Below are 22371 nucleotides of genomic sequence, written 5' to 3'. Positions count from 1 at the left end.
CCCCCCCCCCCCCCCCCCCCGCTGCTGGGTGGCACCCAGACACTGACCCAGAAAGCCAGGCAGCCCGGCCAGCGGGAGGTTCTGCAGAACTCGGGCCACGGCAGGAACCGGACCTGCCATGTGGGCTGGGTCCGTGTGGAACAGGAAGAGAATTTTGTGTCGGGTGGACGCTGAGGGGCTGACTCGGGGAGCAGTGCTGGTCAGCGGGTGCTCACAGCCGCCCGCTCCGCAGTCTGAAGCTCGGCTCCAGAGCTGTGTCCGGCGGTCCCGCGGCGAGCTGGGCCCCACGCAGACACGGTCTCAGATAAAGCTGAGGGTGCACCAGCTGAGCCTTCTCACGGGCGTGTCCCTCCTATCTCCACGAACGCCTGGGCCTGCGCCTCCACCCTGCCTCCGCCCGCCACCCTCCGCCCCAGAACCGCTGGCCCATCGTCAGCCGATAGTTTATCTAAAGAGACAAACACCTGAGCAGAGATTGCGCCCTGTAAGCTGATTGGACATGGTTGATGTTGGACGTTATCGCTCAGGTGACTTTTTTTTTTTTCATTTTAAAGAAATAAAAGAGGAGCTTGAAGATCTGAACAAAGAAATCAAGAAAACAGCCAACAAGATCCGCGTCAAGTTAAAGTGTGAGTTTAAGCTTTGGTCTTGCTTCATCGTTGATGAGGGGATTCTGGGTAGTTACTGTTTTCTTTATAATTTTTTTAAAATATATTTTTATTGATTTCAGAGAGGGAGGGAGAGGGAGAGAGATAGGAACATCAGTGATGAGAGAGAATCATTGATCGGCTGCCTCCTGCACACCCTCCCCCCCTCCCCCCAAGCTGGGGACCGAGCTCACAACCCGGGCAGGTGCCCTGATGGGGAATCGAACCGCGACCTCCCGGTTCCTAGGTCGACGCTCAATCGGTGAGCCACGCCGGCTGGGTTTTTTCCTTTTAAATGTTAACATGTGACGTGTGGGTTTATTTTGTGATGTTATCGACAATTGATGATTATCACCCAAACCCGCACGCTGACTGGCGTGGAGAAGGTACGGGAAGCACGGTGAGGCCTGGCTGGGCCGAGCCCCTTCCCGGCGTGACGGCCCCCTCCTGTGCCTGCAGCCATCGAGCAGAGCTTGGACCGGGATGGCAGCGCGCCCCGCACGTCCGTGGACGCCCGGATCCGGAGGACCCAGGTCTGCGCCGGCCCCTCCTCGCCGCAGGGAGGCCGGGGAGTGGGCTTCCTCTCTCATTTCAGCCGCAAAATGCGCTCATCCTTCCGGCGCCAGCCCCGGGTTTTTGCATCAAAACGATAGTGTTTGTAGACTCCCTCCTGACCACGAAGGGGAAACCTGTCCGGCCACCGACAGAACCCGTCGGGAAAGCCGAGGGTTAGGGGTCACCAGTGTCCGTGGAGGGGCCTCACCTTCCGGAGGTCACAGGGCAGCAGAGGGAGCCGGACTAACGCCCCCTGACCAGTGGGGATGAGCGCGTGGGCGCTGGGCACTGGCTGCGGGGAGCATGCCTGGTCCTCCCCACCCCAGCCTGGTCCTCCCGCCCCGGCCTGGTCCTCCCGCCCCGGCCTGGTTTGAGGGGCTGGCTGCCCTCGGTCTGGGCTCCCACCTCCGTGAGGGGTGGTTCCGGGCAGCAGGTCTCCGTGAACCCAGAGCGGACGGTGTCTGGGGCGTGCCGCGCGGATCCCGCTGCGGAGGAAGCCGCTGTCCCTCCTGGTTCCCCGGGAGGCGTGGCCACTCGTGTGAATGTCCGTCACGCTGTTTCTCTGCGCCGTTTCCGGTGGAAGGCCTGGCCGCGGTGTGTTAACCGATGTCTGTTGCCGACAGCACTCGGTGCTCTCCCGGAAGTTTGTGGACGTGATGACCGAGTTCAACGAAGCCCAGACGGTCTTCCGGGAGCGCAGCAAGGGGCGCATCCAGCGGCAGCTGGAGATCAGTGAGTGCCGTCGCCGTCCCCGCCCGCCGGAGCGCGGCTCTGTCTCGGGCCCGACACCGCGGCGCCCAGCCGGGACCGCAGCCCCATCGCTTCCTTTTCTTTTTCAGATGCATGTTTATTGGTTTCAGAGAGAGAGAGAGAAACATCCATGATGAGAGAGAATCATGGACCGGCTGCCTCCTGAGCGCCCCACACTGGGGATGGAGCCCGCACCCCAGCCTGTGCCCTGACTGGGAATCGAACCCTGACCTCCTGGTTCGTAGGTCCAGGCTCAACCCCTGAGCCATGCTGGCCGGCCAGCACCGTCCATGTCAGAACATTTTGTCACTCCGGGACCGACATCCGTAGCGTTCCCGTCCGTGAGCAGTGGCTGTGGCCTCCCTGCGCTGAGCTCGGGCAGCCACCCCCCCCCCCCCCAGCACTAAACGCCCAGGAGGCCGCGGCCTCGTTTCCTCGCTCTGTAGCTGAGCCTCGTGCTCTCCCCTGAGAGGCTCTCACGAGGGCCCCAGCTCCTCCTGCACCTCGGCCTGCGGGCAGCCCCCTCGTCGCAGCCTCGGAGCCTGTGGCGGGCGGCGGGCACCGCGGTGGGAGGGCTGAGGCCGCGATGTCCGCTGGCGGCGTGGGCTGGAAGGCCCCTCCTCGGGACGGTCACGCTGAGGGGAGGCTTGCCTTGACCTTGCAGCTGGGAAGGCGACCACGGACGAGGAGCTGGAGACCATGCTGGAGAGCGGGAACCCCTCCATCTTCACCTCCGACGTGAGTGCCGCCGCGCCTGCGCGTCGTGTCCCGCCTCCGAGCGGTCCCCGGTCCTCAGCGTCTCTCCCCGCTTCCCGCAGATCATCTCCGACTCGCAGGTCACGAGACAGGCCCTCAACGAGATCGAGTCGCGGCACAAGGACATCATGAGGTTGGAGACCAGCATCCGCGAGCTGCACGAGATGTTCATGGACATGGCCATGTTCGTGGAGACGCAGGTGACCGCGGCGCTGGGTGGGGGGGGGGGGGCGGCTCTGTGGGAGCCGCGGATGCAGCCTCAGCATTCAGCGTCGCGTGAGGCCGAAGGGCTGGGAACCGCTTAAACCGCCGGGTGGAGACCACGGGTGTCCGCGAGGCCCGAAAGGTCGGCGACCGCTGGCTTCAAGGCCAACAGCGAGGGACCGGCTGGTTGATCAGATCACGGCGTGTCCACGGGGCAGCCCGCGGGAACACACACTCTTGTTCCCTGAGGTTGTGGTTTTGTTTGTTTGTTAATCCTCATCCGAGGAAATCTTCCCAGTGGTTTTTAGAGAGAGTGGAAGGGAGGGAGGGAGAGAGAGACAGAGAGAAACATCGATGTGAGAGAAACACATCCATGGGTTGCCTCCTGCACACGCCCCGACCACGGCCCGGGCTGGGGAGGAGCCTGCAGCTGAGGTCCGTGCCCTTGACCAGAACTGAACCCGGAACCCTTCGGTCCACAGGCCGATGCTCTATCCACTTAGCCACACCGGCCAGGGCCCTGAGGGTTTTTAACGAGTTAGACAAATGCTGGGCTTGTGAGTTAACAGGGAGATGGGGAACTTGATGTGGGGACTGTGTACACGTGTGTATGTACACATGTGTGTATGTACACATACGTGTATGTACACATGCGTGTATACACACGTGCAATGCCATGAGCATGGCTCTCGAGGACAGAATTCACGGAGGGAGAGGAACATGCCATGCGTGTGATGGCGGTGGCCCCGGGAGTTTAAATGTTCTCTGAACGATGTGAATCTGAGCCCTGCTCCATCGCTTCCTGTGGGAGCCTGGGAGTGGTGCGTCATGTCGACTGGACAGCCCTGTGGTCGGCAAACTGCGGCTCGCGAGCCACATGGCAGCTCTTTGGCCCCTTGAGTGTGGCTCTTCCACAAAACACCACGGCCTGGGCGAGTCTGTTTTGAAGAAGTGGCGTTAGAAGAAGTTTAAGTTTAAAAAATGTGGCTCTCCAGAGAAATGTCCATCGTTGTCCTGTTGGTATTTGGCTCTGTGGACTCATGAGTTTGCCGACCACGGGTACAGTCACGTAGAGTGAGTTCCCGGTTGAGAACGTGAGCTAATTGTGCGTCCTCTCCAATGCCTCACGCCGCCGCCGCAGCTGCGTCTGCGGGTGGACGGGAGACCAGGTAACGCCTCCCCGGCATGTCCCCGCTCCCCTCACCCGACTTCCTCGCTCATGCCCTCCGCCAGCCGGCGCCGCGGCCCACGGCTCAGCGCGGCCCGTCCCTCTCGCTCTGTTCACAGCGGGAGCCGGTGTTGACGCTTCGTGTCGGTCCATTTGCCACGGTCTCGTCTTCTCATCAACGTCCACGCGCCATCCCATCCGGGCCCATCCCACACACGTCGCGTTCACGTGCGAGCTTTCCGGGCACCTCGGGCCGTCCTAGCGGCACGCCGGCCGCGGGAGCGTCCCCTAAGCCGGAACGTCTCTGTCTCCAGGGCGACATGATCAACAACATAGAGAAGAACGTGACGAGCGCGGCGGACTACGTGGAGCGCGCCAAGGAGGAGACCAAGAAGGCGGTCAAGTACCAGAGCAAAGCGCGCAGGGTGCGTGGCGCCGGGTGCGAGGGCGCGGCCCGCCGGTGTCCGCCGGCTTCACGGGTCCCCGGGAGAGTCCTGTCCTCACGCTTCCCGTTCAGAGCGGAGGCCGCGCCCCGGCTGAGAAGCCGGGAGGTCGTTAGGGAGATGATGCTGCGAGCCCCCCGGCCCCCCACCGGGTTCCGCCGTCCCCTCTCCCGGGCGGGAGGGCTTCGTCCCAGAGTCCTCTGCTTCTTGGGCCGCTCTTTGGAGAGAAGGAAGCTGACGGGCTCGGACCTTCTCCAGGTTACCGGCGAGCCCTCTGGCGGGGGCAGGAGCCGGGCTGTGGGAGGCGGGGCCTGAGGGGTTCGGTCCAGGAGCACCCCCACCGAGTCTTTGTATCTGAGTCTGAGACGTGTCGTGTGTGCGAACCAGCGCGCTCCCAGGGAAACAAGGAGACGGCGGAGCCGTTCGGACTCGGGGCCTGGAAGGCTGCGTGTGCGTCCGTGCGTCCGTGTGTCCCTGCTCTCCGTGTGCGTCCGCCTCCTGGGAGCTGGCTGCTGGGTGTGCAGAGGCCGTTTGCTCAGTGCCGGCCTGGGGTGCGTGTGTGTGTGCGTGCACATGTGTGTGCGTGTGCATGCGCGCGCGTGTGTGTGTGCGCATGCGTGTGTGTATGTGTGCAGCCAAGTCAACCAGGGCCTTGGAAAGGGGACTCCCGGAGGCCCGGAGGACACGGGGGTCAGAGGTCATGTGCAGACCCCCGTGATGACAGGTGCAGGTCTGCTCCCCTGTCGCCTGCAGCCCCTCGTGCGCTTGGTCCTGGGCCCCCAGGTGACCTGGACCCTGGGCGTGCTTCTCGCCTCCTGTTCAGTCGCTGGGCCCCGCACTGACCCTCCAGCAGAGGGCGGCGCTGAGCCTCGCCCGGGCACAGAGGGCCTGCGTCAGGCCAGTGGACACGTTCAGGCGGGGCTCATGGGTGTGGAAAGAGGGCAGGCTTGGGGTGACGCACCCCATCCCAGACCTGCAGGGGCCTCGCTTTGGGGGACAGGAGTCTGGGCATCGCCGGCGCCAGCCGAACGCTCGCTCTGCTTGCTGGACCTGCCTGCTGCTCCGTTCCCGGGAAACGCCTGACGCCCGACCGCACGGCTCCTGTCCGCAGGGCAGCGCTGCGGCCCGGAGACCCCGTGGCTGTGCTGTCCTGGGCTTTGCTCGCAGAGCCCATGTCTTGGCGGGCGGGGCGGCTGCAGAGCCCGCGGGTGGGGAGAGCCGGGCCCTCGGCAGGGAGCAGAGCGACGACCAGGCCGCCCTCCCCGACAGTCTCCTCCCCCCGCTCGGGCCTCCGTGCCACAGCAGCTTTCCCAGAACTGGAAGTCGCCCAGCGAGCGCCCCCTGTCCCTCCCGCGCCCGACTCCCCACGCGTCCTGACGGCGTGGTTTTAAACGCGGCCGCGGGAGTGACCGGGGTGACCGCTCGCGTTCCTTTGGCAGAAAAAGTGGATCCTGGTGGCCGTGGCGGTGGTGCTGGTCGTTGTCGTGGCTCTGATTGTTGGTTTGTCGGTTAGCAAGTGAGGCTGCGCACCACGCCCGGGTGCATGCCTCTGCCGCGCGGCAGTCAGTGACTGACTAGCCCGCTAACCTCCCGGCCGGCCGCCGCTGACCCGTCTCACCACGCTGCGCGGCTCACTCACCTCCCCCGGGCGCCTCGCCGTGGCTGCTGAGCGTCTTAAGCCCAGGCCGCCACCTCCTCCTTTTCTTTAAAGACTGCCATCGAGATCACGTTTTATTTATTGTTGTCAATCCTCACCGGAGGATAGCTTTCCATTGACTTTTTGAGAGAGTGAAAGGGAGGGAGCGAGACAGAGACACACACATCAATGTGAGAGAGACACATCGATTGGTTGCTTCCTGCGCGGGGATCGAGCCTGCAGCCGAGGTCCGTGCCCTTGACCGGAATCGAACCCGGGACCCTTCAGTCCGCAGGCCGACGCTCTACCCACTGAGCCACACCAGCCGGGGCTGGGCTTGTATTTTAAACGTTCAAGTCCCAGGAGAATCTCGTCAGGAAATGACACGAGTGACTTCTCTCCTTCGATGCCCCACACATTAATTCCTGTTTTCCTTTGTCTTGCAGAAAATGATGTTCATTATTATTTGTGTCACTATCTCGCTTCTGATCCTGGGAATCATCCTCGCAGCAACATTGTCATAGCAACCGCAGCCCACGAGCCCTTCGTCCTCGGAGTCAGCCCCCCCACGCCTGCAGCGAGCCAGCCCTCCCACGTCACGCACGAACCCCGGGCGTGGCGGCGGCTGCGGTGCCGAGCGCGCTGCAGGACACGGAGAAAGCCGCCCGCAGCCCCGGACGCCATGCGTTAGCCCCGCATCCTCGGCTCCATAAGCGACACGCCGCACACCGTCAGCAATGTGAAACGATGGCCTTAAAATGGGAATTATTGACATTTTCAATTTTTTTTTTTTATATTTCAGTGTTAAGACTATTTGTATGTAGAGTTTCATGAGGAATATTTTAGGTTTGAAGCCACGAGATTCCGGGTCTGAGACTTGGCCCCGCCCCCGGCTCACGAGCTCACCGGCGCTTTTGCACCGTTTCCTGCGCGTTTGTTTACTGCTCGGGAGGAAACGCTCGTTAGCGTCCCAGAGCCGTTTTGTAAGGTGCCTGCGACGCTGAATGTTCATAAACGAACTGTTTAATATATTGACACCTTCCTCTGTCCCTTTTTCTATGTTAAACGCTGCCTCTCGTCAGGAACAGGAGGCTCACGGGGTCAGAGCCGTCTGTCCATGCCCCGATGTTTACAAGCTTGGCCTCGGTGCCCGCTGTGGGCGCCGGGCGGCGGGGGCCCCCGTGCCAGGCCCCGGGGACAGTCCCCGCGCTCACACCCAGCCCCGCCCGCCACCCACCGTGACAGCACCGCGAGGCGTGTGCCCCGCTCACGCGACAGAGTCTGAAGCTCAGACCGCGACTCGCTCCTTTCTACACGCAGGGATTCATTCCTGGACACGCAGCGCTTCCTTCACGTGTAAGCCGACGTGCCGATCACGTCCGTGTTCCCCTTGGGCCTCCCGTCCCCCTGACCTCCGAAAGGTCATGCTGGAGCTCACAGGCGGCCGTGATGACGAAGCGTCCTGACTGCCTGTGAATGTTTCTGCGAGGACCCTGCTTCAGACGTGGGACACGTGTGAAGACTTCGAGGCAGCGACCAGACGTTTTAAATGAAGGATCCCCGAGAGCCGGCCCCCTGCCGCCTCCCGTCCCCGGTCATGGAAGCCCAGGGCGGCATGGGCACGTCGTTTGGGTTGAAAGCCTACGCGGACGCCCTTGACCCCACACGACCTTGGAAGCTGTGGTCCTCGCGGACCACGCACGGTGAGGAGTCCCGCTCCGTCGCAGTCTATCCCTCGGACGGCTTAGCCGCGACTCGGGCCTGTGTCTGGGCTTGTTCGTCCCTCGCCGGTCATGCCTGCGCCCTCGCAGCCGCCCGTAGCCTCCGGCCCTGACGCACCGTGCTGCCGCGGGGGACCGCCCGGAAGGATGCCGGACTGGAGATCGTGCCTGTGTCCCTGCACCTCGTGGGCAGCTGCCCGTCCGTGCGACCACGTCCGCCCGTGCGGGGCTGCGCGCCGGCGGCCTCTCCCCGCGGCCCCGCGTGCAGCCTGTCGGGCCTCGCCCTTCCTGGCGGTTCCCGCTGCATCGGCTTCGAGCCGCTCTTCCCGGACCCGAAGTCCTGACCGAACCCATTTTATGGTTAACGCCACGGAAACGCTGTTCGGTTTCTAGTAGATATTCACGTCATTTTTCAGATAACACGTGTGTACGTCTAACCCTCCTGTACCGATTTGAAGTCAGATTTTTAAAAATACAAATGCAGGTTCACTTGTCACCTTCTATTGTTTCTTGAGATATTTTGTGTTTACATTAAAAAAACAACAAAAAACTCCCCGAGTCCCGAAACATCAACAAGAAACACTCAACAAAACAGCCCCCCAAAACACCATTTGCCTTATTACTTCGGGAAGGTATTTGGGGAGCTTTCATTGCATACCCGCTAATAAACCGTCTGAGGAAATCCGCTCACTGTGGTCGTTACTGTGCGTGACGGCGAGTTAACGATTTTAGGTGTCTTTGGTAACTTTTTTTTTAATATTTTTTTTATTGATGTCAGAGAGGAAGGGAGAGGGGAGAGAGAGAAACATCCATAATGAAAGAGAACCATTGATCGGCTGCCTCCTGCACGCCCCCCACTGGGGATCAAGCTGACAACCCTGGGCCCGTGCCCTTGGCTGGAATCGAACCTGGGACCCTTCAGTCCGCAGGCGGACGCTCTATCCACTGAGCAACACACACCAGCCAGGGCTTTGGTAACATTTTTGATTATTTGTTCGTTGTTGTTACAAGCTTCTGTGTCCAGCCTCGGAAGCCAGCAGCTCCGGCGCCTTAAAGGACCCGCCCTAATTCCCGCCCCTCCGGACCGGTGCTAGTTGGAGGGATTGGGGCCGGTCTCAGCCGCCCGGGCTTTGACTGATGAGGCCCATTTGGCAGAGTCCCTAACGTTGGCCAACAGGGGGCGCCCTCCGCCAGGCTCTGAGCCATCGACCTCTACTTCCCCAAGTCCTCTCTCAGCGTCTGTCTTCAGCGGAATTTCCTTGATCCACAGGCCTTCCTGGGTTCTCACCACGTTGGAAACCGACGTTCAAAAGCCAGAACCAGGCCCTGGCCGGTGCGGTGCAGGGGGTTGGGCCTCCTCCGTGCACCCACAGGTCGCCAGTTGATTCCCCGTCAGGGCACAGGCCGGGGTTGCGGGCTGGATCCCCCGTGGGGGGCGTGCAGGCGGCAGCCGATCCATGACTCTCATCACGGATGTTTCTCTCTCTCCTTATTCCTTTTATATATAAAGAAAGTCACGGTTTTGATTTCCGCTCCCTGCAGTACCTGCGAGTCCCCAGCCTGCAGAGCACCCGCCGGGCAGCAGAGGGCGCCCCGTCCCAGGCCCCACCCCCCACCTTGCTGGGGAACTCGGCTTCTTCGTCTCCTTGGCAACTGTTTTCTTAACCCAGGATGGGTGTCAATCAAGTCCCATTTCCTCGCTGACCCCTGTGACCCTGGGTGGGTGGGTGGGGGGCCTCCGGGCCAGCAGCGCGGATAATCCAGGAACCATGGTGACCGGGAGGCCCGCCCTGCCCCGGGGGCTGCGGGAACGGCTTCCGTGAAACAGACCCTTCAGGCCCCGGGAGGGGTGCCAGGGGGCCGCTGGTCCGTCGTCGGGTCCGTCGGGATGAATCCTGTCGGAGCTTCCTAAGCAAGGCCTCCTGAGAAGGCCGCTCCGGGGAGTTTCCCACAATGCTCAGTGGCTTCCAGGAACCCCCCTGCACAGGAGTGGCCCCGAGGAAGGGACGCCCAGGTGACCAGGGCAGGAACCCCTAGCTTCCTGGTCAGCTGCCCAGAAGCCCTGTGGGAGCCTGAGCCCCTTTGGAATTCCCGAGATTGAAAAAAAAAATACAAAAAAACACACAACCCCCCGCCCCCGGCCCTGGCAGGTGCGCAGTGGGTAGAGCATCCGCCTCTGCACCAAAGGGCTGCGGGTTTGATTCCTGGTCAAGGCCACCTACCCGGGTTGCAGGACCGACCCCCTCCCTCCCTCCCTCCCTCCCACTCTCTCTAAAAAGCAACGGAGAAAGCGCCCTCCAGCCCGGCCCGTGTGGCTCAGGGGTTGAATGTCAACCCATGAACCAGGAGGTCACGGTTCGATTCCCTGTCAAGGGCACGTGCCCCGGGTGTGCAGGTTGGACCCTCCGCCCTGGTCGGGGCGTGTGCCCTGGGCTGCAGGGTGAGCAGCAAGCGCTGCCTTGGTCCTGTGCTCCGCCCCGCACCCAGCCCCGCACCCAGCCCGGCTGCAGAGGGTCTGGAACTTGGGGGCCTGTCTCCACGACCAGTGGGTGACGCGCACAGCCTCTCGGCGGGCGCTGGCATTTGCCGTTTCCCACGAAGTCCTGGGCGCATCGCTGGGCGCAGCCTGATCCTGATTTGGATCCTCCCAGCTGGCCGGACAGACAGATGGGTGGGAAGAGCCGCCTGCGAAGTGCGAAGGGCGTGGGAGCCGCCGAGCGGTCCGGGGAGGGGAGGGGGTGGGAGGGGGCGGGCTGCGCAGCGCATCCTTTACTCATCCGCGTGGAGGGATCCTCGCTGGGGCCTTAAATACACCGGACACCAGGGCCGCGTCTGCCAGAGACCCGCCGCGTGTCCATCGTGTGACAGAATCGGGACATGCTCAGTTTGGGGAAGGCGAGTCGGAATCGTCAGCCCCACGCAAGGAACCCTCCCCCGCCCCCGGGGAGTTTTGCACCCCGGGGAGTTTTGCCGGAACCAGGACTTAAGAACCAAGCCCACAGTTTAGCTGAAAATTACCCCCTTGTGGGCGGGGGAGCAGGAACCTTCATTCAGAAAAGGAAAGGGAGGCCCGGCGGGCGTGGCTCAGGGGCTCAGCGTCGACCTGTGAACCGGCAGGTCAAGGGTTCGAGTCCCGGTCAGGGCACATGCCCGGGTTCCCCAGTGGAGGGCGTGCAGGAGGCAGCCGATCCATGGCTGCTCTCTCTCCTCGGGGATGTTTCTGTCCCTCCCTCTCTGACATCAATGCCAATATATTTTTAAAAAAGAAAAAAGAAGCAGGCAGAGAACGGAAAGCCATCTTGGTAGGTGGCTGCGCGCGCGCGCCTGTGTGTGTGCGCGCGCGCGCGGGGGGCGAGGGGGCGGGGGACGCGAGCGCGTGTTCAAACACTGACGTCTCCCGGGCTCGGGCCCCGCCGCCGGGCGGATGATCCTCTCTCCCCCCGCCTCCCTCCGCCGGCTCCCTCCGCCCCCAGCGGGTAACCTGACACAGCCGACTGCAGTCCCCTCCGCCGCGGCGCTCCGAGCCCGGCCCTGCTGCTGGAAGGTAGGCTGAGCTCGGCGTCGCTTTCCCCCCCCCCCCGAACACGGCAGCCTCCGGTCTCTGCGCCTTCGCGCTCCCCGCTGCAGGGCGCGGAGGGCAGGGCGGCGGGGACTCTGCCCGCACAAAGTTTATTTCTGGGGATGGAGGATGCATGCCCTTCAGCGGGAGCCGCGCGGCCGGCTTGGCGAGGCGGGTGAGGGCGCGCGGACCCCGGCGCAGGAGAGGCGGATCCGGGTGTCTGCACGTCGCTCCTCCCGCACCGGTGGGATGGGGCTTCGCGGTCCCCACGGGTGGATGGCTCCCTTCCCGAAGGGCAAGGCTGAGGGGTCCCCCTGTCTGCGTGGGCTCCCCTCTCCCCAACCCCCCCCACCCCCAGCTTTGCACAAAAACCCCTCGGGGGGAAGTTTCTCCTCGCGCCCACCACCCGGCAGTGCCTCCCTGACCCCAGGATGTGATTGTCTCGGGTCCCAGCCTCTGGGGCTTTGGGGGGGGGGGGGGGTGTCTCCCTGCGCGTAGGGGGCGGGGGTGTGGAGCGGAGAAGGGGCTGTGGGCCCCCAAACCAGAGCGTCGGCTCTCTCATCCCCAGCTCGGCCCGGCGGTGGGGTGCGCGCAGCGGGGAACCGGCACGCGGAGAATCTGTCCGTTCGTCCCAGACCCACCGGGATAATGTGTTTGTCAAAACAGATGTTTCCGGCGGAGCGTGTGCGCGTGTGTGTGCGCGTGTGTGCGCGTGTGTGTGCGCGCGTGTGCGCGTGTGTGTGCACGCAGCAGCCCGTGTGCGGGCAGCCCCCCCCATCCCCCCACCCCCCCAAGCTGTATTTTGTATTTTTCCTGGAAATGCAGTGTTTATGGGACCCCCCCCCCCCTGCCCGGGGGAACTTGGGGTTTGGGGAGCCTGGGGGGTGGGGCTCGGGCGCGGCTGGCTGGCCTGACCTGAGGCGTCTGTGGGAGCGGGTTCCGGTCCCCAGGAGCCCACACGCTGTCCCCACACCGTGTCCTTGTCAGGGGCTGAGGGCTGGGGGAGGGGGCCCCACCTTGTCATTGGGGGGAGGGGTTCCCGCAGGGCCTGAGGGGCAGGGGCTCCCCGGACCTCTGGTCTCCATCCCGCAGGCTCTTAGGGTGTCTGTGAGCTGGAGAGGGGGGGCTGGGGAGGGGGGTGCCGGGTTCCCCTGGCATTTCCCTGCAGCACCTCCTGTCCGGGAGGGAGCCCCCCTCATTGAGGGAGATGGGAGCAGCCAGGAAGGGGTGACATGGGAGGCCAGAGGAGGGGGGGTGGCCAGGCCAGCAGCTGCTGTGTGTGTGTGTGTGGGGAGGTTTAGGGGGCGAGGCGGGAAGCCCCTCTCCTCTGCACCCCATTTCTGAACCCCAGTGAACGAGGCAGCCATGGGATGGATGGATCCGTCCATCCATCAAGTGCACGCGTTTGCAAGGTGGACAGTCAGGGGCCTCTGGGAGGTCACCATTCCCTCCCCGCCCCCTCGCCCCGCCCCCAGGGCCCTGCTGGAACCTCCGGGAATGTGCTGGGTCCCGGGTCCTGACCACAACTCGGGGTGCGCGTGTGTGTGCTCAGGGGTGTGGGCCCCCCAGACGCGGATCTGGAGCTCCCCGGGCGATGGTGTGAAGCAGGCCCGGGGCTGGGGCGGGAGGCGGGGGGGGGGGGGGGGGGGCGCTGCGTGTGGGGTGAGGGCGGTGCGGGGTCCAGGCTGCCCAGGCGCTGTACGGGGACCAGAGCGGAGCTGAGGGGGTCAGGGATGTGCCTACCCCCCCCCCCCCCCAGGTGACACACTGGGTCCGGGCATGGCTGCAGGGTCAGGGTGCGGGGCGGTGTCAGCAATGGGGCCTCCTCTCCGGCTCACCCCAGAGCACCCGGAGCCTGGGATGTGGGCGGAGTCAAACCTTCCCGGGTGAGGGGCGCGCAGACTGGGGTGAGAACTCCCAGAAGTTACGGGAAAAGGGCTGCCGGCCAGCGTGGCTCAGGGGTTGGGGACCATCTAGGAGCCAGGAGGTCAGGGTTCGATTCCCGGTCAGGGCACAGGCCCGGGTTGCGGGCTGGATCCCCAGTGCGGGGCGTGCAGGAGGCAGCCGGTCCATGGTTCTCTCTCCCCATGGATGTTCCTCTCTCTCCCTCTCCCTGCCTCTCTGACATCAACAAGAACACATTCAAAGAAAGGCAGCAAACCCATCCCCCGGGTTCCCCGCGGTCCGCTAACTTCCGCTCCGCGCGAGGCTGGCGGTGGGGAGGGGACCCCCTGTACCTCCTTTGCCTCTGACCCGGCAGGTCCGGGGGCCCCCGGGCTCGCGCCCCTCAGTTCCCAGGGGTGCCAATGCTGCCGCTCCCAGGGACCCACTTTGAGAACCACTGGGTTAGCGGTGCTGCGTCTCTGGGGGCGTGGCCTGTTCTCTCCGTGGCTGGTTGAGGGTCACACGTGACCAGTGACCTTACCAGAGGGCTGGGCTCCCCGCGGGTCCATCTCACGCCGGCCCAGCCCCCCGGGGCCAGGAGCCCCCCCCGCGGAGGGTTCCCCGCGTGGCTCTCGGCGTCTCCCGTCCGGGAAGGCTCTGGCCCGCGGAGGGCTGCCCGCTGCCCGTCTGTTGGGGATGAGCCCGAGCGGCTGCACCAGCTCCAGCTCCTTTGGAAGGAGATCGTTGTCTGTAACCTGTTTCCCAGCTTGGCCTCCGCTTCCGCCCACGGGAGACGGTCCGCCCTTGTGAGGGGCCTGCGCCAGGCTGCGGGCTGCCCGCCGGGAGCGGCTGTCCTGGTCCTGGGGCCCCCGCCATGGCATGGCCGCTCCTGCTGAGGCGGGGACTCAGCCCCGGTCCCTCAGGCTGGCATCGCCCCTCTGCCCTTCCTCTCTCCTCCCCTCTCCCTGTTCCTCCCCCCCTCATCCTTCCATTTATCCATCCGTCCATCCATCCATCATCCTTCCATCCAACCATCCATCTTCCTTCCTTCCTTCCTTCCATCCAACCATCCATCCATCCTTCCATCCATCCATCCTTCCATCCATCCTTCCATCCATCCATCCATCCTTCCATCCATCCATCCATCCATCCATCCATCCATCCATCCTTCCATCCAACCTTCCTTCCTTCCTTCCTTCCTTCCTTCCAACCTTCCTTCCTTCCTTCCATCCATCCATCCAACCATCCATCCATCCTTCCATCCATCCATCCTTCCATCCATCCTTCCATCCATCCATCCATCCATCCATCCTTCCATCCATCCATCCATCCATCCATCCTTCCATCCATCCTTCCATCCATCCATCCATCCATCCATCCATCATCCATCCATTTATCCATCCATCCAACCATCCATCCATCCATCCTTCCATCTTCCTTCCTTCCTTCCTTCCTTCCTTCCTTCCTTCCTTCCTTCCTTCCTTCCTTCCCTCCATCCTTCCATCCATCCATCCATCCATCCATCCAACCATCCATCCATCCATCCATCACCTTCCATCCATCCCCCCATCATCCATCCTTCAATAGGCCTACCCACCAACTTTTCTCCCTCCCTCCCTCCCTCCCTCCCTCCCTCCCTCCCTCCCTCCCTCCCTCCCTCCCTCCCTCCCTCCCTCCCCTCTCCCTCTTCTCTCTCTTCTCTTCTGCCTTCTTTCTGTCACCCAGGGAACATCCTATGGAATACTAAGTAGCATTTTAGCTGCTGGGCACAGAATGGTGAATGAGATGATGAGGTCCCTCCTCTCCTGGAGGGGAGTGTGTGTGTGTGTGTGTGTGTGTGTGAGAGAGAGAGAGAGAGAGAGAGAGAGGGAGAGGGAGAGGGAGGGAGATTGAGACAACAAGCCGGTGAATAAGTAACAAACAGGTGTGCCAGGCAGAGGGTCACAGCAGCGGGATGTGAGTGACTGTGGCTGTGTGATTCCGGAGGGCCTCCCGGAGGAGGTGACGTGTAGGCTGAGCCATGACCGATGGGAAAGGCCCAGCCCTGTGGATGCCAGTGCGAAGGCCCCGGTGTTAGACGGACGGACGGACGGCAGCCGCTCAGCGGCTTTGGTTCTCCCGGACTGACGGGCAGGAGTGCTGACGGGAGGTTTTGGGAGCAGGACCCGGGGCCGGAGTCCCAGCCGGAAGCCATGGACCCTCAGCCTCCGCGGCGAGCTCCCGGCGTATCTGGGCACCAGCGGGCGGTGCCCGTGGTCAGCGGCATCCTCACGGAGGGGCCGTGGGGGTGCCCCTGTCTGAGGGGCACAGGCTCGCTCCTTCCTCTGTCAGCCCCCCCCGCCCCCCAGCCCAGCACGCGGCCGCAGGGAAAACCCCAGCTGCTTCTGGAAAGAGGCCTTTGGCGTGGGAGGTGGAGCTGCCTCCTCCAGCGCCCTGGCGGTGGGACGCGGGCGAGATTCCCGCCCGTGAGCTCCGCTTGGTGCCAAGTCCCGGCTGCCACAGCTGGTTCCACAAGTGGGGCTCTGTCCAGTCGTGCCGATGGTCATTTTTAATTTTTATTTTTTAAATATGTTTTTTTTTTATTGACTTCAGAGAGGAAGGGAGAGGGAGAGAGAGATAGAAACATCCATGATGAGAGAGAATCTTTGATCGGCTGCCTCCTGCACGCCCCACCCTGGGGATCGAGCCCACAACCCGGGCCTGTGCCCTGACTGGGAGTCGAACCTGGGACCCTTCAGTCCACAGGCCAGTGCACTATCCACCGAGCCACACTGGCCAGGGCTCAATGGTTATTGTTGACTCATTGTTTCTGAGGCTGAGCAAGTCCCACCTGTCGCTACACTGTCGCTATATTATCGCACATTGTTGCTATATTATTGCTACACTGTTGCTATATTGTTGCCACATTGTTGCCATGTTGTTGCCACATTGTTGCCTCCGGGCAGGGATGCAGACAGAAGCTGTGGCCACAGACCTGTTTGCTTCTCTGTTCCTGTCCCCCCCACCCCAAGGGAGCCCCAGAGTATCAGGGTGGAAGGTCTGTTTGGACTTTAAGGAACTCAGTTTCCCTGCCAAGGCCGAAAGCTGGGACCCGCTCTGGGGGTGGGGCGCTCTCAGCTGGGACCCGCTCTGGGGGTGGGGCGCTCTCAGCTGGGACCCGCTCTGGGGGTGGGGCGCTCTCAGCTGGGACCCGCTCTGGGGGTGGGGCGCTCTCAGGTGGGACCCGCTCTGGGGGTGGGGCGCTCTCAGCTGGGACCCGCTCTGGGGGTGGGGCGCTCTCAGCTGGGACCCGCTCTGGGGGTGGGGTGCTCTCAGCTGGGACCCGCTCTGGGGGTGGGGCGCTCTCAGCTGGGACCCGCTCTGGGGGTGGGGTGCTCTCAGCTGGGACCCGCTCTGGGGGTGGGGTGCTCTCAGCTGGGACCCGCTCTGGGGGTGGGGTGCTCTCAGCTGGGACCCGCTCTGGGGGTGGGGTGCTCTCAGCTGGGACCCGCTCTGGGGGTGGGGTGCTCTCAGCTGGGACCCGCTCTGGGGGTGGGGTGCTCTCAGCTGGGACCCGCTCTGGGGGTGAGGTGGGCGCTGGGCACCGGGCTCCCATCACGTCCGGGGCTTGGGCAGCTGACATCCGACCCACAGACCGTCCCGCCCCAGCCCACCGGCGGGCTCTGCATCGGGAACCTGTTTTATTTCTCTTTTTTATGACAGCGTTTCGTTTTTATTGTGAAAATAATGAATGCTCATTGTGGCAGAGTTAGAACGTCTCAACAAAGCATGAGGAAGGAAACATGTATCACCCGTAAGGCTGCCACCCGGACGCAGCCATGGTTAACGTCGGCCTTTACCTTTCAGGCTCTCCTCCACGGGGATGTACCTGTGGGGAACTGTTTTGAATCGTGTGGCGTGTTTTTAACTTTACACGATAACGGCATTTTCCCGTGGCGGGAAGAATTGCAGAAAGCGCAATCCCAGTGGCTGCAGGATATTCCAACCAGGCCGTCCCCCACGTCCTGCTCTCACGGGACCCTCTAGCTTTTTCTCTTTTCCCCATGATTACAAGTAATTGGCCGGTACTGTATCCAGGCTCCTGTTTTCCTTTCCTTTAAAAAAAAATTTTTTTTTTTATTGATACCAGAGAGGAAGGGAGAGGGAGAGAGAGAGAGAAACATCCACGAAGAGAGAGAATCATGGATGGGCCGCCTCCTGCACGCCCCCGACTGGGGATGGAGCCTGAAACCCGGGCCCGTGCCCTGACCCAGAATTGAACCCGGGACCCTCTGGTTCATAGGTCAAGGCTCAACCACGGAACCACGCCGGCCGGGCTGCTTCATGTTTTTTTTAAAATATCTATTTTATTGATTTTTTACAGAGAGGAAGGGAGAGGGATAGAGAGCTAGAAACATTGATCAGCTGCCTCTTGCACACCCCCAACACTGGGGATGTGCTCGCAACCCAGGCACATGCCCTTGACCGGAATCAAACCTGGGACCTTTCAGTCCGCAGGCCGACGCTCTATCCACTGAGCCACATCGGTTTCGGCTGCTGCATGCTTTTTTGGATCCGTTCTAACTTTGCCACCGTCGCTGCGTATCGGCCCCTCCCCACGGCCACGCCCTGCCCCATGGGTCCCGTTGGCTACCTCATCTGATGCTCAGCTCCCCCCGGGGAGGCAGGGGAGGCGGGGGAGGCAGGTCGGTCATCCACCCAGACCCAGACCCAGGGGGGCAGGTCACCCACCCCAGTTCCTGCGGCCGAGTGAGTGGTGCCGCCAAGATGAACGGAGGCACCGTGGGCAGAGCCCACACCCCTAACCACGGCACCACACGGCCCGGGGAGCGTGCCGACCCGTTCGTGCGCCCCCCCGCCCCCCCCCCCGCACCTGCGAGAGAAGTTAGTCCCCAGCCTGTGGGTCTGAAAGGGCCCCGGGCAGGGGGCACGGGCTGTGGGGAGAGGGCGGAGTCCTGAGTGAGACTGGCCAGCTCCGATCTTGGCTGTGTGGCCACGGGGACGTCTCTTGACCTCTCTGGGCCTCCGTCTTCCCACCTGTAAAATGGGAGAGCAATGGCGTTCGTCTCCTGCTCGAAGGACTGTTACCGAGCTCAGTGCAGAGTCAACGCTCGATGGATGCTGCTGTTACCCTTCTTCTCACTCAGCCATGGACAAGGAGAGGCGTTAGACGGGGCGAGCCGTTCGCAGCTGAGCCCGGCGTAGAGCGAGGGCCCCGTAGAGCGTGGGTTCGGTAGACGCGGGCTGTTGCTCTCAGGCTGTCGTTCTTGGAAGCCGACCCGACTGGCCGACTGGCCGCGTTAGACTGAATGGAATTCGCAGGCTGGCCGGTGGTCCCGGGAGACAGAGCCCCTGGGATATGTTAATGCTGACCGTCCCCGCCCCCGGGCTGTTTCTATCCACTTCTCAATGGTCAGCCACCCAGACCCCCCCACCCCTCCCCCAGGTCACCTTCTCCTGTCCGCCCTGCCTCGACTGTCCTGTCCGAGCGCCAGGCTCCTGCGCGGGGCAGGGACTCCCCGGGGGCGGCCTCGTGGGCCCGTGCGTGGCTCTTGGTGACCGGGCGGCCCTGGTGGCACCGGCTGTATTATTCCGGGTCCCAGGTGCCCGGCCCGCCTGAGCGGGGGCGGCCTGTCAGAGGGAACCTCTCTGGGCGTGGAGTGGGCGGTGGCCTTTCCCCCGAAATCCCCCCCCGCCCCGCCTCCCGCCGCTGGAAGTCGCCGTCGCTGTCCGGGGGGGAAGGGGGGACGGACAGACAGATGGGCTGCTCCCGCCCCGGGCCAGCCCTGGCCCAGCTCTTCGGGTTCTGTGTTGGCGTCCGTGTGCACACAGCCCTGCTTTCATTCCGGCTTCTTGGACAGAAATCACAGGGAGGCCCTCGTCCACGGTCCCACGGTGTGCCCAGGGCACCGAGGCCCCAGGCTGACGCTGGGCCAGGCCTTCTCTGTCCACACGCAGGGTCCCCCAGCGGACGGGCAGCCCTGGGGGGATTCCAGGAGGGAAGGGAGGACGCCCTCTCTCTCTCTCTGTCTCTGTCTCTGTCTCTCTGTCTCTGTCTCTGTCTCTGTCTCTCTGACTCTACCTCTGTCTCTGTCTCTCTGTCTCTGTCTGTCTCTGTCTCTCTGTCTCTGTCTCTCTCTGTCTCTGTCTCTGATTCGGAAGCTGGTCTCTAACCTCTGTACGTCCAGGTCAGCCTTGTCCTTCGTGAGGCGTGTGTGCTGTCATTTATCTGCTGCTCCTCCCTCGGCTCCTCCCCCTCCCCCCCCCCATGCTCTCTCCCTCCGTTTCCAGTTCACACCGTGGCCCGCAGCGCTCCGCGGCAGCCATCTGCTCCCAGCCCCTCGGTGGCGCCCCGCCAGCTGGCAGGTGGCGCTGGCTCGAGTCGTGCTGGAAGCTGGGCCCTGGCTCCGCCGACTCCGAACCGCCCGCCGAGGTGCCAGGCTGCGCGCTAAACGCTGGCCGTGGGCGCCCGGGCCCGGGCCCAGCGCGGCGCCTCCTCCGCCTCCTTCCCCAGCAGCCCCTGCCCGGCCGGCGTCGCCTTTCATCCGAGCAGCGATTTAACGGGCGGCCACCATCGCCCGCCTCCTCTCGGCAGCCTGGGGGAGGCACGTGACCGTGGCATGGCCCTGGGGGTGAGGTGGGGGTGGCCTCGAGGTCCTGCAGGTGCCACCCTGGCTGTGCCCTGGGCCCCAAACAGCCAGCAGCCGGCGGAGGGCGCTGACGTCAGAGAGGAAGGGAGAGAGAGAGAGAGAGAGGAGAAACGTCCACGATGAGAGAGAATCACGGATCGGCTGCCTCCTGCACGCCCCCCACTGGATCAAGCCCACAACCCGGGCGTGTGCCCCGACCAGGATTCGAACCCTGACCTCCTGGTTCCTAGGTCGACGCCCAACCACGGAGCCACGCCGGCCGGGCCAGAGCTTCCTTTCCATCCACACGACTGAGGGGCAGTGGGGGCCTGGCGGGGTCCCAGGGGCCCCCCGAAATGCAAGGCTTGCTTCCCCCACGCCCTGACGGTGAGCGCCCCGCCCCCGCCCCGTGCACGTGCTGGGTGGCCACCTCAGACTCACTGACGGACAACGGCTTCTTCTTTCCACACACGATCCTGCCCAGCACCTGCTCTAATTGATTCAATGCGTCTCCCGGGCTCCCCACCCCCCTCGGCAGGAGCGGGGCCCTCCCCTTCGCCTGGCGGCCTCTCCCTGCCCCCCACCCCCACCCCCACCCCTGGGAGAGACAGTGATGAGGGCCTGGCCCCGCACGCCCTCCCACGCCCCCCCCCCCATCAGCGACGTCAGCGCCCCTGGCTCCTGCCTATAAATATTTAAATGACGGCTCAGCTTTCTGAGCCAGCGCGTCCCTGGCAAAGGTCAAGCTTTCTGACCTTTTGTCAATTTGCTCAGTGAAATACGACCCTCCCGTCGCCTCTTTGCGAACGGCTGCTTCCTCTTCCTCTCGGAGGAAAGGGCTGCATCCGCCCCTGGGCAGCACAGAGCTGAGCCGAGCAGGACTCCGGCGTCTTGTAAATATTTGAGCACGAAGGGCAGGCTTCGCTCTTGCCCACGGAACCACGCCGCCGTCATTGATAGAACAAGCCGGGGGGGGGGGGGGGGGTCGGGGTGTCAGTGCGGGTATAGAGTGCCTGACCCTTTGGTGAATGGGTTTCATTTCACCGACACTCATTGTCTTTTTCCCCCAAGTGTGCACGGAATACTCACCAGACTCCGTTCTGGGCCATGGAAATGTCTCGATGCAAAACAATCTAAATACAGCCCTGGCCGGTGTGGCTCAGTGGGTAGAGCGTCGGCCTGCGGACCGACAGGTCCCCGGTTTGATTCCGGTCCAGGGCAGGCACCTGGCTTGCAGGCTCCTCCCCGGCCCGGGCCCTGGTCGGGGCGCGTGCAGGAGGCCGCCCATCGATGTGTCTCTCTCACATCGATGTTTTTCTTTGTCTCCCCCTCTCCCTAAAAAGCCATGGGAACATGTCCTCGGGGATTAACGAAACATTTTAAAAGAATCGAAACACTGCGAAGTCAGCACACCAGGCAGCAGCTGGGACAGTCGGAGGGGTCAGCGAGGAGGCGGGAGAGGAGGCGCCGAGGTCGTCGCCTGTGCGTGACTGGGGGTGACCGCGCACCGTGGGGCCAGCAGCCCCGTCCGGGGGTGGAGTTCCCATCCCACGCGGCGGCTGACGCAGCCGTTCCTGGCGGCGGGGACGGGCATGAATAAGTGAGCAGCCTTCCCGCCCGCCGCCCGCTGCACAGACCAGGGGCCTGGGGGAGGCTGCCCTCGTCCGCGGGGACAGGAAGCGGGTGCTGTCTGGGTGGCCCTGCTGGTCCCTCTGAGCCCCTGGGGGCGGCCCCCGGCATCCTGTGAGTACCCGCCTCGGGGGCCGGAGAGATGGGGGGGTGCTAAGGAGATGGAGCTCAGACACGAGGCGGGAAAAGTCGGCCTTAACTTTGAAAACCCTCCGTCTTGTTGCTACAGACCGGCTCCTCGGCCGTCACTCATTCTGCGGGTGCCGGGTTCTCGTTTCAGTTTAGTTATTTTTATGTTAAAATAGACTTTTATGGATTTCAGAGAGGAAGGGAGAGGGAGAGAGAGGTAGAAACATCCATGAGGAGAGAGAATCCTGGACGCCTCCTGCACGCCTCCCACTGGGGATGAAGCCCACAACCGGGGCCTGTGCCCTTGACCGGGAATCGAACCCTGACCTCCTGGTTCCTAGGCCGACGCTCAGCCCCTGAGCCACGCCGGCCGGGCCCCAGGCTCCTCTTTTGTGACCGAAGATCCTACGCTTGTTCCCACAGCCGAGAAACGACCCCTCGTCCCTGAGCCGGTGGGTCCGGAAGACGCGTTTGGTCAGACCCAACACTGGGAAGACCCCCCGGGAGTTCCCCGCTTCCTGTCCGAGACCAGGAGCCCGGCCGGGGGCCTCTGTGGTAAGTGGTCCTTCCGGCCCGCCGAGGCCCTGTGCCCGGGGTCGGTCCGGGGCCGTGTGCTTTTCTTCATCGCCGTTGAACGGCCTATTCTGGACGTGTCGGTCAA

At 63.4% G+C, this 22371-nt stretch overlaps 1 protein-coding gene across 1 annotated transcript; it reads left to right on the top strand.

Moving 5' to 3' along the window:
- Nucleotides 1-567: 567 nt before the first annotated feature.
- On the top strand, nucleotides 568-8565 carry STX2 (syntaxin 2). Its single transcript, XM_079800883.1, has 7 exons — nucleotides 568-629; nucleotides 1107-1180; nucleotides 1826-1934; nucleotides 2617-2690; nucleotides 2771-2908; nucleotides 4395-4505; nucleotides 6606-8565. Exons 3-7 carry the CDS (start codon nucleotides 1859-1861, stop codon nucleotides 6681-6683), a joined length of 477 nt encoding a protein of 158 aa, XP_079657009.1. The 5' UTR covers nucleotides 568-629; nucleotides 1107-1180; nucleotides 1826-1858; the 3' UTR covers nucleotides 6684-8565.
- Nucleotides 8566-22371: the final 13806 nt, after the last annotated feature.

Source organism: Cnephaeus nilssonii (genome assembly GCF_951640355.1).
Source record: "Cnephaeus nilssonii genome assembly, contig: SCAFFOLD_221, whole genome shotgun sequence".
NCBI lineage: Eukaryota > Metazoa > Chordata > Mammalia > Chiroptera > Vespertilionidae > Cnephaeus > Cnephaeus nilssonii.
This window is presented reverse-complemented; position numbering and strand designations above follow the sequence as displayed.